Here is a 14,628-nt window from a genome sequence, read left to right as displayed (position 1 = left end):
AAGGCCACATCGGGGTATGGAAATTGTATGGCGGGCCATGAATGCTCACGAAATTGGTGGTACAGATGCAGGAGGGCTCCAGCTGGGGGTGAGGACTTTGGGGTGGGGCCAGAAATGAGAAGTTCAGGGCGCGGAAGGGGGCTCCGGGCGGGGGTGCGGGCTCTGGGGTGGGGCTGGGACCGGGACCGAGGGCGGGAGGGGGCTCCAGGCTAGGACCGAGGGGTTCAGAGGGCGGGAGGGGGCTCTAGGCTGGGGCAGAAGGTTGGGGTGCTGGGGATTGGGGTACAAGGGAGGGGTGTGAGGGCTCCAGCTGGGGGTGCTGGCGCTGGGTTGGGGCCAGGGATAAGGAGTTGGGGGTACAAGAGGGGGCTCTGGGTTGGGATCAAGGGGTTCGGAGGACATGAGGAGGGGAGCTGAGGGACGGATCAAAAGGTCTAACGGGCCGGATGTGGTCCGCAGGCCATAGTTTGCCCATCCCGGCTTTAGAAAGTTAGAGCAAACATGGTTCAGCCATTTCTGATTATGAGGATAATAGGAAAACATATCTCCCCATTATTGAACATTCTTGCCACAGCCCTGTAGCCAAAACTGACATGAAGAGAAAGCTGAAGTACACCAGAGAAATTGCCTTCATTGAACAGTGGCCTTTGAATGTTCTAATGAGTCAGTTTTATTACCACTAAACATAAGAATGGCCATAAAGGATCAGACCAATGGTCCATCTAGCCCACTATCCTGTCTTCCAATAGTGGCCAATGTCAGAGGCTTCAAAGGAAATGAACAGAATAGGGAAATCATCAACTGATCCATCCCCTATCATCCAGTCCCAGCATCTGGCAGTCAGAGGCCTAGGGAAACCCAAGGCATAGGGTTGCATCCCTGACCATCTTGGATAATAGCCATTGATGGACCTATCCTCCATGAACGTATTTAAATTCTTTTTTGGACCCAATTATAGTTTTAGCCTTCACAACATCCCATGGCAATGAGTTCCACAGGGTGACTGTGTGTCGTATGAAGAAGTACTTCCTTTTGTTTTAAACCTGTTGACTATTAATTTAATTGGATGACCCCTGGTTCTTGTGTTCTGTGAAGAAGTAAATAACACTTCCCCATACATTTTCTCCACACCATTCATTTTTACTTTAAGAAGTAAAGTAAGGAAGATGCATCAATGTATTCAAAGATTTACAATAGTCAACAGATCACAGACATTTCTTCAGAAAGACTGAAATTGGTTTATTTCAACTGTAATTTCTAGTTTCCCTACGCATGGTTGAAGACACTGAAGCATATTAAAATGGCATGTACTAGTAATTACCTTTTTGGATCCAGTCTTGCCATTACCAGTCTTGCTCCAGGCCAGCTTTCATCTTTCCCGCTATGGTACATGATCGTAATGTCAACATGGTTGAAGAGATAGAAAGTGTCCCACTTGTGAAACTGAGACTGCAAAATATTACATGTTTGAAAAACATTTCCAGTAGAGAGGTAATACTGTGGTCAAAGATCCAAGTACTCCAAAATAAAAGAATGCTGGGGGCGAGTGGGGGAGACACAGAAGGGGTGGAGGAATGAGGAATATTTTCTATATATTCTTAAAATAGACATTAGAAAGGTAACAAATCTACAAAAAGCAAAGAAAATAAAGGTAAAGAATAAACTTTGCATTCCACAAGGCTTAAGCAGTCTACATCAGCCTTGCAAGGTCATCATAAGACACTCCAGTCCAAATTTAAAAGTCTGCTCACTCTTTATTATCTCCATGTAACACACAGTAACTGCAGCTCTTTGTCCCGCCTCTAGTGGCTAGAGCAGAGGTCCCCAAACTGTGGGGTGTGTCCCCCAGAGGGCACAGAGGAAGCTTGGGGAGGAAAGAGGGGTGCGCAGTGGGGCCCAGGCCAGCCCCCACAGGGGGTGGGGAGAGAACACCACCCAGCCCCTTCCCAGGCCCCCAGCTCTGCTCCAGTCCTGGCTCCCAGCCCCACTCCAGCCTTGGTGCAGCTCCGCACATGGCCCCAGGCCTGGCTGTCGGCCCTCACTATAGCCAGGTTGCAACTCCACTCTCACCCCCAGGCTCAGCCCCCGGCCACGGCTCAGTCCCTAGCCCCGCTCCTGGCCCCAGACCTATCCCCAGCCCCCTTACCCCTGCCCGCGTCACCTTCTCCCCACAAGCCACAGCCCTGCTCCCAGCCACGCTGGGATGCAGACAGGGCGGGGGCTGTGACCCTCAAAAGTTTGGGGACCACTGGGCTAGAGAATAGACATGTGAGTACTATCTCTAACCTAACACATGTGGTTCTTCAGCTGAATAGTCTATTACTCCTGGGAGAATTCTGCATCACTGCGCTTGTGCAGAATTCATGGCCCCTGCAGATTTTGCTTCCCCGCAGAAAAATGACTTCTGACAGGAAAGCAAAGGGAAGCCGCAAAAGCGGTCATGCGCCCTCTGCCCAGTAATGCAGGCAGGTTGGTTTGGGCACCCAGAGCAGCCAATAGAGACATAAATCACCGCCGGGCGGGGGGGAGAGGGGGTAGTCATGCATGTGAGAGAGAGAGAGAGAGAGAGAGACAGAGACACTCTGTCCCTCTCATTCGCTATTGTGGCACACACAGCGTGGAGGGGCAGGGCTTTGGGCTGTTTCTGAAGAAGTAAGCGTGGGGCAGGCTCTGTTCCCTCAGACAGAGCAAAATGTAGTAGCCTGCCTGCTTAGTTAGTTGTTCTTAGTGAATTCCCCCAGGAGTATAAAACAGTTGTAAAAATGTTAAGGCTCCTTTACTCTGCTAGAGTGATGTAAGGGAGCCTTATTGTAAAGAACAGTATGGCCTTATAAATGCTTAGTGACTAAATGCTTTAGTGATTAGAACTGGTCTAAATTTTTGGACTGAAAAAATTTCCTATCAAAATGTGCTCCATGAACTGTTTACTACTGACCTTTCTAGAAATGATCAGTAGCCAGTATAAATTGTGAGTTTGACTCCCCAGCCCTCACTTGCTCTTCAGTTGCCTATGATGTAACACTGAGTATATGGCTGCATATATTTGTTGACTAATAACTAGAAGTAAAGGGTCAATACTAGCTACATTACTATTAGACAAAAGGGGGTTGGTGATTTCCTCCAATGCTCCCCACTCCCATTCTCCATCCATTGTATTGTAGTTTAAATTACCAAAATATTTTAGATCTATTTTTCAATTCCCGCAGATGACCAATCCAGAGGTGATGTTAAATTTACACTAGCAAACTTTCTGACCAATCACTACGGGTGCATTTCCACTGGCAATAGCAAGGATGGAAGCTGCAGTGCATATCAAAACACCTAATTTTGTAGCCATAGTTAGACACTGGTAATAACAATGCAGCTACTTTTTAAAAAAAAAAAAACATACTGAGTCCTCTATTCTATTGCTCCTGGAGCTGCAATGGTGATAAATGACAACAAGGAAGTTTACTACTCTGAAACTTATGTAGACAAAGCCTAACATAACTAAGTCTGATTGAACTTTCCTTTCTACTTCCATCCCACATTTTTTCCCAAAAGAGATTTGTTTGCTAATAGCTTGTCCCAGAAAGTGTTAGTGAAACTAACAGTTAGCCTGTTTCAAAACGCCTTCAGAAAACACTTCCATCTCATTCTAACCCCCTTCCCCAGTATTTCAATTATTCTGAGTAATGTGCCTTGCACCCAGAAACATTACCTGAATTTTCAAGTAAAAATGCCCTCTTTCCCTCATGCTTTGCTGCATAGATTAATCTGTCCTTGTTCTGAAAGCACTTAGATCAGTATTCTTCAGGATTCCAGCAAAGGTAACACTGGGGAGTCCTAGTGTTGAAATATCTGATCCTCTAAGATCCAGTAACTCTGGAGTCTTTTCCTTCCCCAAGATCAAGATCCATGCATTATTGGCATAGTGCTAGCTTTTTGCTACAATTCTCTCCAGTAACATATGTATTTAGTCACTGGTTTGTTTTCTTTGGCATTTTGTGCAGTTTAAATATTCTAAGTTAAGGGTTTTGGAGGCACTGAAAAATTAAATAGCTGCAGCAAGCATGGGGGATATGCAGTAGCCCTGTCGGCATGTTGTATTATCCCTCTTTAAAATAATTTTTTTTTTTTTAAAGCAGCAATAATTGCTTCTGAATTTAGGTAGGATGGAATATGTATTTTAGTGTGTTTTTAAAAGATACTGAAAGATGCATAGCATTTTACCACCTTTGCAATTTAAACTTATATGCATAACTACTGCGTTTTTCCTTGCCCAGTTGCTTCTGGTCACAATGGCAGTTACTTCTCTGGCACAATGGCATATAAATATATTTAATCCATTCATCTATACACAGACACATTACCAGGCTAGGATATCCACTGCTGCAGAAGCACTGTACAGCACAGCTAGTGCTTTATCCAAACATGTACACTTTATAAATAGGCTTGTACTACATACTGTTCTCTCTGGGAAAATCATTTGGTACCTGTGTATCAAAACCCAGAGAAGTTTAAGCTTTGGAGTTTTCAGCTTGCTGTCTTTGATTCAGTCAATATGCATTTACCAGCCAATTGTTAGATCTATTACTGTACAAATTTAATCCATAAAATATTGTCCTATTAATGTATTCGTGTATGAACCTTGGTATCATAACAGCATTACTATGATATTAAGTTTACAATATTCCCCTACACTACCCTGGAGGAATTCTATGCCACTGCGCGGGCGCAGAATTCATGTCACCCGCAGATTGCTTTGCTTCCCTGGAGAAAAGTTACTTCTGAGGGGAAGCAAAGGGAAGCTGCAAGAGCGGTCTCTCGCCTCTCCCCAGCAGCCGGCACAGACATAAATCAGTGTGGAGTGAGGGGTACTGTGCATGCATCCGGGGGACACGTCAATCACTGCCGGGGGGACAGGGCTGGGCGTGTATGCATGCAAGGAGAGAGAAAGAGAGAGACACAGACAGACAGACACTGTCCCTCTAGCTCGGTATTGTGACATGCCCAGCATGGAGGGGCAGGGCTTTAGGATGTTTGGAGGTAGGTGTGAGGCAGGCTTTGTCCCCTCAGGCAGAGCATAATGTACTCCTGGGGGAATTCTGCACGACTGCGCATAATTAATGAGCCACACGTATTTTTAGTTTTTTGTGCAGAAAAAAGCGTCTGCTAGAATGTTGCTGCAGTTCTGCCTTTTGGCGACCAAAGGGTGCTGTGGCGCTAGAACAGAGCAGCAGCTCCCAGACAGCTAGGGACGAGAAAGAGCATGCAGAGCCTTCTTCGCAGCGGGCCTGGTCAGGAGAGAACTATGAGGGGGACAGACAGCATTGGGCTGCTGGGGGATCAGACAGGGGCTCATTAAGGGCTAGTGGGGGAGGACATACTGAGGCAGGGGCTGAATGGGATTGGAGGCGCAGGACCACAGGTGGGAAGGAGGTGCAGGGCCACATGAGCAGAGGGGAAGAGGGTGCAGCACTACAACGGGAAGGAGGATGGCTGAGTGGGGGCACAGACACATGGGGACACAGGGAGGGGATGCAGGACTACATAGGAACAGGGGAGTGGCTGAGTAGGAGGAACAGAGACACATGGGGATTGGGGGTGGGGGTGCTGCAGGGACACATGAGGACAGGGCAGATGTGCCTGACTGAATGGAAGAGGCTAGGGGGGTCAGCCACAGTCTGCATGGAGAAAGCTCCCTACAGTCCCTTCCCACCCCACAAAAAACACCCCACTGTTCCCCACCCATACCCAATAACCCTCCAAGTTCAAACCCAGGCTCCTTCCAAGCAATTACTTCCCTCTTCCTCAGCTCCTCCGCTACCCCTGACTCCACCAATCCTTTGCACTGCTTCTGAGGGGTGCAGGAAATACAGTTTTGTATTGTAGTTTAAATGAATTATTGCTCAGGGTTCTGTATTAATATGCCTACTAAGGCATCTATTTGTCAAAACACATTTTCTGAATCTTTTCTATGAATTGTTACAGAAATACTTGTTGACAGATATTTTGAAATAAATTACCAAAAATAATTGAAACTGGTGTGATTATATTGTGTTATTTTGACAAATAAAATATGCAGAATTTTAAAATATTGTACACAGAATTTTTAATTTTTTGTTGCAAAATTGGGGGGAGGAGGGGCACAAAATTCCCCCAGGAGTAATAATGTAGCAGCCTGCCTGCTTAGTTGTTTCCATTGGTGTTAATGAATCTCCTCAGAAGCATAAAACAGGTGTAAAAGTTTTAAAGCTCCTTTACCCTGCCAGAGTGGTGTAAAGGAGACATTATTTTTCACAATGCGGCCTTATAAATGCTTATGGTACTTTAGTGATTAGAACTGGTCTAAATTTTTGGACTGAAAATTTTTTCTGTCAAAATGTACTCCATGAACTGTTTACTACTGACCTTTCTGGAGCTAGTCAGTAGCCAATATAAACTCTGGGTTTGATACCCCAGCCCTCACTTACTCTTCAGTTGCCTATGATGTAACACTGAGTATATGGCTGCATATATTTGTTAACTAATAACTAGAAATAAAGGCTTAAACCTAGCTACATTATTATTATTAGACAAAGGGGGTTTGGGGATTTCCTCCAACGCTTCCCACTCCCATTCTCCATCCATTGTATGGTAGTTTAAATAAATTCCCAGATTTTTGCAGAATTTTAAAATATTGTGCACAGAATTTTTTTTGGCATTAATTCCACCAGGAGTACTAAACACACTTGCTGCTAACAATTATTTTCTCCATCAAAGCAGTGTTTGACAAGTATTTCCACAACTGTGAATAAACTACATATTTAACTGCCATTTTTGAGGATTACACATTTGTCGAACACATCAGTACCCATTTCTTGGCGTTTGCTGGAAGGTTTCATTCCTAGTGATATCTTGCAATAAGCTGCATGCAGCACAAGCCCCATTAAAGTCAGTGGGGTTCTGCATGGATGCAGGGATTTGCCTGCATGGAGCAGGATCTAGGCTCAGGTTTCAACACACTACTGTTTCTGAGTTAGGGAGGTGGCAGAGAGAATGTTTTTCCACCCTTACAGAACTTGAAAATCTGCACAGGACTTTGCCCAAGCTATTAAAAATTCCCCTTGGCCGGAGCCTAAACATGAAGTTTCATCCCAAAATGTATTTCAGAAAGTTTAAACCCAGGCTACACCAGGAAGTTATGTATGAAGCAATTTTGCACCCTTAACTATATTAACAAGGAGTCCGGTGGCACCTTAAAGACTAACAGATTTATTTGGGCATAAGCTTTCGTGGGTAAAAAACCTCACTTCTAAAAACCCACGAAAGCTTATGTCCAAATAAATCTGTTAGTCTTTAAGGTGCCACCGGACTCCTTGTTGTTTTTGTAGATACAGACTAACCCGGCTACCCCCGATACTTAACTATAGTGTTTACTACCAACTGCAGCACAACCACATAATGTATAAAAATGAGGAACGTTTGATTACATATTGGTGTGCTTACCTTTGTCGATGCACATACTGTAGATCTTATTTAACTATATTTGTGTTTTGTATATCAAGCCTGTTTTACACTCTGTAAGCACACAGTTATTTATTAAAAACAAAAAACCATGACAAAGACTAACAAGGACATGACCCCAACACCACAGCTTTGTAGCTAGCCCCATATCTGGCCATATTAAAGAAATAAGCTCTCACCACTTACATCAATAATGCAAGCATCTTTAACTCTGCCATCTGTAGTAATAAAACATCCTATTGGAAATCCCGGATTACAGTATTTGTGTTCATCTTCCACTTGATAACACCACGTTACAGGCATATTATCAATAATCCTAGGTAAAGAAATTTTAAACAGGCAACTCCTTAGTAAGAAATGTTATCTAATTATTCCGTTATTTTTAAGTTACATTTCATATGCAAATAAAAACAACAGGGTTTTAGTTTGGTCTCAAAGAATAATATATTACAGGACAATTACTGGATAGAAGAAAGATAAAAGTGTCACCTCTCAGAACAACTCATTACATTATGTTAATTTTCATTTAGCTGTTCATAGTTCAAAACAGGATGTCTGAACTCACCAGTGATGTTGATAATTCAATTGCATTCCTTTCTTCAAAAAAGCCAGTTTATTTTTGTCATCACTTTTTTCTGGGTCATATGATTTTGTACAAGCTACCTTGCATGTTTCCGGTTTGTTAAATGTAAACTGTTACCAAAACATACAAAAAGAGCAATTTTAAAATTTTGTTCCCAAAGTACCTTTTTAAAAAGCCATTATTTTTCAATCAAAGTTTATTTTTCATCTAGATCCTAGCCTATCCCACTAAAAAGAATTCTTGAAACCAATGGTTTCACATCAGCAGTTTCAACTCAGTTTGAGAACCAATGCTTATGTACAACTTATGCAAAATATTTCATCTGTACATTCCAAAAAGCACATAAATCTCTGCAATTAGAATAATCCAAGTAAACAACTATTTTAAATGTTAACCATAAGGTTTTTAAAAATAATCCGCTTGCAAATTGATAAAGTATTGCACCAGTAAAGAGAACAATCACATTAGCTTTACTTAGCACGGTGCATCATGAAATTACTCGTTACCAACAATGCCCCTTTTGTATAGTATGTTTTAATTTCAGCTGCTATAGAGCATGACAAACTATGAGGCAATGCTGGCAAATTGCAGCAGCATGGTGGACATTTCCTGCTGAAGCACACTTTTCCATTAAGGAAGTGTTTTCACACATTTATATTTCTAATCTGGTTTTACAGTGTGGTTAGAATTTATAGCTGTTAGTTAACACATGTTACAACACAATTAAAAATCCTAGGTTATACAAGCCCTAAGAGTGAGTGCAAGTTATTGCTCACAAGTATTCTTGTGGGCTATTTTTATATTGCCACATCACACCAATAGCTCTACCAAATTGTGTGTGCAAAGGTAACTATACTGAGGACCAAACTAACTTCCATTCTATGTTACCCAAAATTTTGCACATATGCGTACTTGAATAATCTCTGTAAAATATACCATTAAATACTCTTGGAAAAAGCATTAGCAGGTTAGGATGGAATTCTCAATTCCCATGCACTAAGTTAACAATGACCAAGATACTGCTTTATAGTGACAGTACAAAATCCATAGTTGTTATCTCCTTGCTTTCTATCATCTGAATATTATTGAAGGAGAGATTTTTTTAAGTGTGTTAAGACTGCAACTATCAAGTGTAACCACAATCACTTTGGATGGCTAGAATAACCTTATATGGTGATGATGCTATTCTTTCTCCAAACAGGATTTGTCCAAGATTTTCCGAAGGCCTTTTTTCTATCTCATCTTGACAGAAGTCAAAACTGAAAAAAATTAGAGTCTTTAATGTGAATACATTTTAGGCTGAAATTTACAGTTACAAAATAAATTAATTTGTTAAGCTATAGCTTTGATACAGGAGTTTTCATGGGGTTTTTTTTTTTAAACCAACAATGCTTAACATACCATTGAAAGTCTGACCCCAAATGGAGACAGATTAGGTACAATTCACTGCAAAAAGTAACTTTTTTAATCAGTCACCAACGCACTCCATAGTTCCAGCAATATTGTTTAAAATAAATACTGTAAGATAGTAAAAGTGCCGTTTTCAGACAGCAACTGAAGTAAGATAAGTTCCAGACTAAAAGTAGTAAGAAAATCATACAAAGCGCTATTGGCATGACATAATGCCAAATGAAGAACGATTTAAAAAAAATAGATAAATAAAAAGATTCCTTAAAGATAGAAAATAATTAACATGGCAAGTGTATTTTCTGAGGGACAAATCTGATGGCTTTTATACCAGTATGCAAAAGAGATCCATTCACCTGTCCAGAAGTCCCCCTTTACTTGAAATACCTGAAGGTAGGGAAATATAACTATTCATGATCTCAGTGTGTGGGCATAAGCTATCAATTTCTGCAGCATTTAATGCAACACTTGTAATGTTGTTTTACTGAGCAAGCCTCCAGTATATCTGCAGCTATTCATTGCTTTTCCAAGGAAGAGCAGAGTACAGTTTACAGGAGTATCACTTGTTATTCCCCAGTGTGTTCAGCAGTAAAATTTAAGAATCACACAAATTTCACACTTCTACTTGGCAAAGCTACAAGCAACAGCAAAGGCAGGCAGTAACATTCTTCACAGGAAAGAACCAAAAAAATCCCCCCAAAAAACTAAAAAACAGAGGTTGGGGGCATAACAGATAATGAAGACCTCCTTCCTCTTCATAGTAACCAGGAGGCACTGGGAGAAGAGAGACAGAAAGCTCTAGTCTTACAGCAGATAGCTGATAAATTTGAAATTCGCCCCCAGTTTATAGCAGGACCCAGGGACAAAACCCCAATAGAAAACCGTAAGACTTCCCCTCTTTCCAAATAGTGTAGGGGTTGAATTACTTAGCAGGACATAGCTAGTGAACCCCTATAACTCCACCAATTGTCATCTTCCATACCTATCTGAGTAGCAGGCTTACTCCTCCAGCTAGCAAGTGTCTGACAGTTCTTTCAAACTGTATGTATATGTATCAAGTTATAAATCATATTACTTTAGTTTATATAAAAATAAAGGTGAGGCTAGAAAACATGCTTTCAAACACACTAGAATTGTACTGTAATGTACTTACGCATCATATTCATAAGGTAGAACTGATTCTACTGAGTCCAGTCTATTCACAAATAGCTCAATTTTTGACTAAAAGAATGAAAAAGTATATAAGTAACATACACTGTAATACAAGAAAGACAACAGGGCTTTCACCCATGTGAGAAGTATCTTAAACTAGTTAAACCCATTCCAAGTTTAGAAAGGCTCATTTTTTATCCTTTACATTGTGTGTGCAGTGCTAGGAAGACTCACATTAAAGACCTTGACTAGACTAAAAATCTTTGCACCTGTTTTCCAGTAGTACCACAATAGTAGCTAGCACTAGCACTTGTGTAAACATCAGTGCAGACAAAATTCAGGTTTTTAAAACACTGGTTAAAAGCGCTCTAGCGCTAACTACATTAGCACTTACCAGGCTGCTAGCACAGCACAGCTGCACCACTGACTGAAAGACAGGTATCAGGTTTTCTAGTAGACACACACCTACACAGGTAGACTGCCCACTTTGCAGAACTGAGCAGGAAGTTCTCACATTTTTATGGCACCACATCACAAAAGAAACGGATAATTTTTCAGCACCAATGGTCTCTAATGACAGCAGAAACCAGCGTGCTGTTTGAAGGGCTCAATGGCAATAAGATACAACGTCATAATGCACAAGCAGTCTTGCCCCTCTGCCAAGTTTCCATAGGTGACAAGTTTGAAGCAAAAGGATTTCTGGGCACCTAACAAATGGTTAGAAACATTTTAAAAAAAAGTTTATCATGCACACAAATGTGTGGATAACACCTAGTTTTAAAATGTTCCCAGAAACTTTGCTTTGTAACTTTTAACTTGGAAATGCTTTCAGAGTTACAGTTTGCACCAGATACACTAAGAACATAAGAACAGTGATACTGAATCAGACCAATGGTCCATCTAGCCACTATCCTGTCTTCCACAGTGGCCAATGTTAGAGGCTTAAAAGGGAATGAACAGTACAGGGCAATTATCAAGTGATCCATCCCCTGCGGCCCAGTCCCAGCTTCTAGCAGTTTGAGGCTTAGAGCATGGTGTGCATCCCTGATCATCTTGGGTAATAGCTATGAATTTATCTAATTCATTTTGAACCCAGTTATACTTTTGGCCTTCACACCATACCTTGGCAATGAGTTCCCCGGATTGACTGTGTGTTGTGTAAACAAGTACTTCCTTTCTTTTGTTTTAAACCTGCTGCCTATACATTTCAGTGGGTGACCCCTGGTTCTTCTGTTCCATGAAGGGGTAAATAACACTTCCTTATTCACTTTCTCTACATCATTCATGATTTTATAGACTTCTATCCTATTCCCCCTTAGTCATCTAAGATGAACAGTCCCAGTCTTTCTAATTTCTCCTCCTATGGAAGCTGTTACATGCTCAATCTCTTTTCTTGCCTTTCTCTATACCTTTTCCAATTTTAATACATCTTTTTTGAGATGGGGTGACCAGAACTGCATGCAGTGTTCAAAGTGTGGGCATATCATGGATTTATCTTATTAGCTAACCCTTCCCTAATGGTTCATAACATTCTTATCTGTTTTTTGACTGCTGCTGCACAATGATTAGATGTTTTCAGAGAACTATCCACACTAACTTCAAGATATTTTTCCATGATAACAACTAATTTAGCCCTCATGGTTTTCTATGTGCAATACGCTATTCAAAGAAAAGCTGTATTGTATGACAGATCCACTGTTCCTCTGGGAAGCAGCTTGATCTCACCTAGCACCTGGCCAGGGTTGACAGGCAGGTTCAACGTCTTATCTGCACCAGAGATGCTAAAAGCCATGGGATGTATCCCTGTCCTAAACCCCACCACAGGAAAGAGAGAACTGGATGCGAAACGGGTGGGGCTCTCTCCTCCCACCAGAGCCACTTGCTGCCCCATGAAGGGACTGCCCCAAGGATCCCTAAGTTTGACCACTGAGAAAGGGTCATCACTTCCCCATACACATACCCATATGGGCCCTGCTCCATACCCAGCTGGGCATCCCCTACAACCCTCCCACCCACCCACACATACCCCAGGCACAGGGCCCTACTCTTTAGTCACCAGGAGGCCACCTACAAATCCTCCCATCCCATCCACACAGGACCCTGCTCCGTACCCAACTAGGCGCCCCCTACAACACCCCCCCCCATACCTCTATGGGCCCTACTCCGCACGCAGCCGAGGGCCGCCCTACAAGCCCCCTTCCTCCCAGCCCTTCGCAGGGTGCATCAAACCAGGGGCCCCCACCCAGGGCTCCCCAGCGTCCCCCGACAAGCGGTGCCCGCCCCCAGGCGCGCTGAGCCCAGGCCCCGGCCCACGCAGGGCTCCCCGCGGGCCGCTCTCACCTGGCAGCCCTCGCTCGCCTTGTCGGGCTCGCAGAAGCTGACGGGGGCCAGGCCGGGCAGGTAGAAGGCGGCGCAGAGGGGAGCCGAGCAGCCCAGCAGCAGGATCCCGGCAGCCAGCAGCCTCATCGTCCCGCCTGCTGGGAAGGGAGGAAAGCCCGAGCCGGGACCCGACGAAGCTGCACCCAGCTCCAGTGCAGGGGCCGAGCTCAGCGCCTGGCGGGGCGGGGCGGGGCGGCGTCACAATCGCGCTACCCGGCGCCTGCGCGCCTCGGCCTCCCGCCACGGCACCACATGATGAAGCCCCGGGCGCCATCTTGAGTGCGGGCAGCGCAACCCTTGCGCGCGACCTTGTGCCTGAGGTGGAAGAAGGAACAATGGCCCCGCCCCCACGTTATGACGCCAAGCGCCTCCTCAGGTGGATGCCTGACACCTTCCTCCAATCTAGGGGCTGGATTCCAAAGGCAGTGGCCGTAGGCTCTGTCTGTGTCCCCCATACGCTGACCTTCCACCACCCAGCCCAAAGAATGGCCTCGGCACAGTCCTGGCAACCCCAGGGCACCATCCTCTCTCACCTTTGCCCTCGCATCCCCACAGTCCTACAGCACCATCTCCTCAGCTCTGGCCTCTCATCCCCATGGCCCTACGGCACCATCCCCTCAGTTCTTCCCTCGCGTCCCCACACGGTCTTACAGCACCATCCCCTCAGCTCTGCCCTCACGTCCCCATGGCTCTACGGCACCGTCCCCTCAGTTCTTCCCTCGCGTCCCCACACGGTCTTACAGGACCATCCCCTCAGCTCTGCCCTCACGTCCCCATGGCCTTACAGCATCATCCCCTCATAACTGTCCTCACAGCACCATCCCCTCAGCTCTGCCCTCACATCCCCATGGCCCTACGGCACCGTCCCCTCAGTTCTTCCCTTGCATCCTCACACGGTCTTACAGCACCATCCCCTCAGCTCTGCCCTCACGTCCCCATGGCTCTACGGCACCGTCCCCTCAGTTCTTCCCTCGCGTCCCCACACGGTCTTACAGGACCATCCCCTCAGCTCTGCCCTCACGTCCCCATGGCCTTACAGCATCATCCCCTCATAACTGTCCTCACAGCACCATCCCCTCAGCTCTGCCCTCACATCCCCATGGCCCTACGGCACCGTCCCCTCAGTTCTTCCCTCGCATCCTCACACGGTCTTACAGCACCATCCCCTCAGCTCTGCCCTCACGTCCCCATGGCTCTACGGCACCGTCCCCTCAGTTCTTCCCTCGCGTCCCCACACGGTCTTACAGGACCATCCCCTCAGCTCTGCCCTCACGTCCCCATGGCCTTACAGCACCATCCCCTCATAACTGTCCTCACAGCACCATCTCCTCAGCTCTGGCCTCTCATCCCCATGGCCCTACGGCACCGTCCCCTCAGTTCTTCCCTCGCGTCCCCACACGGTCTTACAGGACCATCCCCTCAGCTCTGCCCTCAGGTCCCCAGGGCCTTACAGCATCATCCCCTCAGCTCTGCCCTCACGTCCCCATGGCCTTACAGCACCATCCCCTCAGCTCTGGCCTCTCATCCCCATGGCTCTACGGCACCGTCCCCTCAGTTCTTCCCTCGCGTCCCCACACGGTCTTACAGGACCATCCCCTCAGCTCTGCCCTCACGTCCCC

At 45.0% G+C, this 14,628-nt stretch overlaps 1 protein-coding gene across 1 annotated transcript in view; it reads right to left on the bottom strand.

The window, feature by feature from the left end:
- The window catches only part of LOC128842915 (transmembrane 9 superfamily member 2-like), a 41,211-nt gene extending 28,014 nt beyond the window's left edge, over window positions 1-13,197 (bottom strand). Inside the window, exons 1-6 of the mRNA XM_054039229.1 lie at window positions 12,971-13,197; window positions 10,632-10,699; window positions 9,237-9,330; window positions 8,054-8,181; window positions 7,675-7,804; window positions 1,322-1,449 (exon numbers count right to left, since the gene is read on the bottom strand). Coding sequence (XP_053895204.1) covers window positions 1,322-1,449; window positions 7,675-7,804; window positions 8,054-8,181; window positions 9,237-9,330; window positions 10,632-10,699; window positions 12,971-13,096 — 674 coding nt within the window. The 5' untranslated portion in view covers window positions 13,097-13,197. The remainder of the gene's footprint in view (window positions 1-1,321; window positions 1,450-7,674; window positions 7,805-8,053; window positions 8,182-9,236; window positions 9,331-10,631; window positions 10,700-12,970) is intronic.
- Window positions 13,198-14,628: the final 1,431 nt, after the last annotated feature.

This window comes from Malaclemys terrapin, chromosome 9 (assembly GCF_027887155.1).
Source record: "Malaclemys terrapin pileata isolate rMalTer1 chromosome 9, rMalTer1.hap1, whole genome shotgun sequence".
NCBI classification, from domain to species: Eukaryota; Metazoa; Chordata; order Testudines; family Emydidae; genus Malaclemys; species Malaclemys terrapin.
This window is presented reverse-complemented; position numbering and strand designations above follow the sequence as displayed.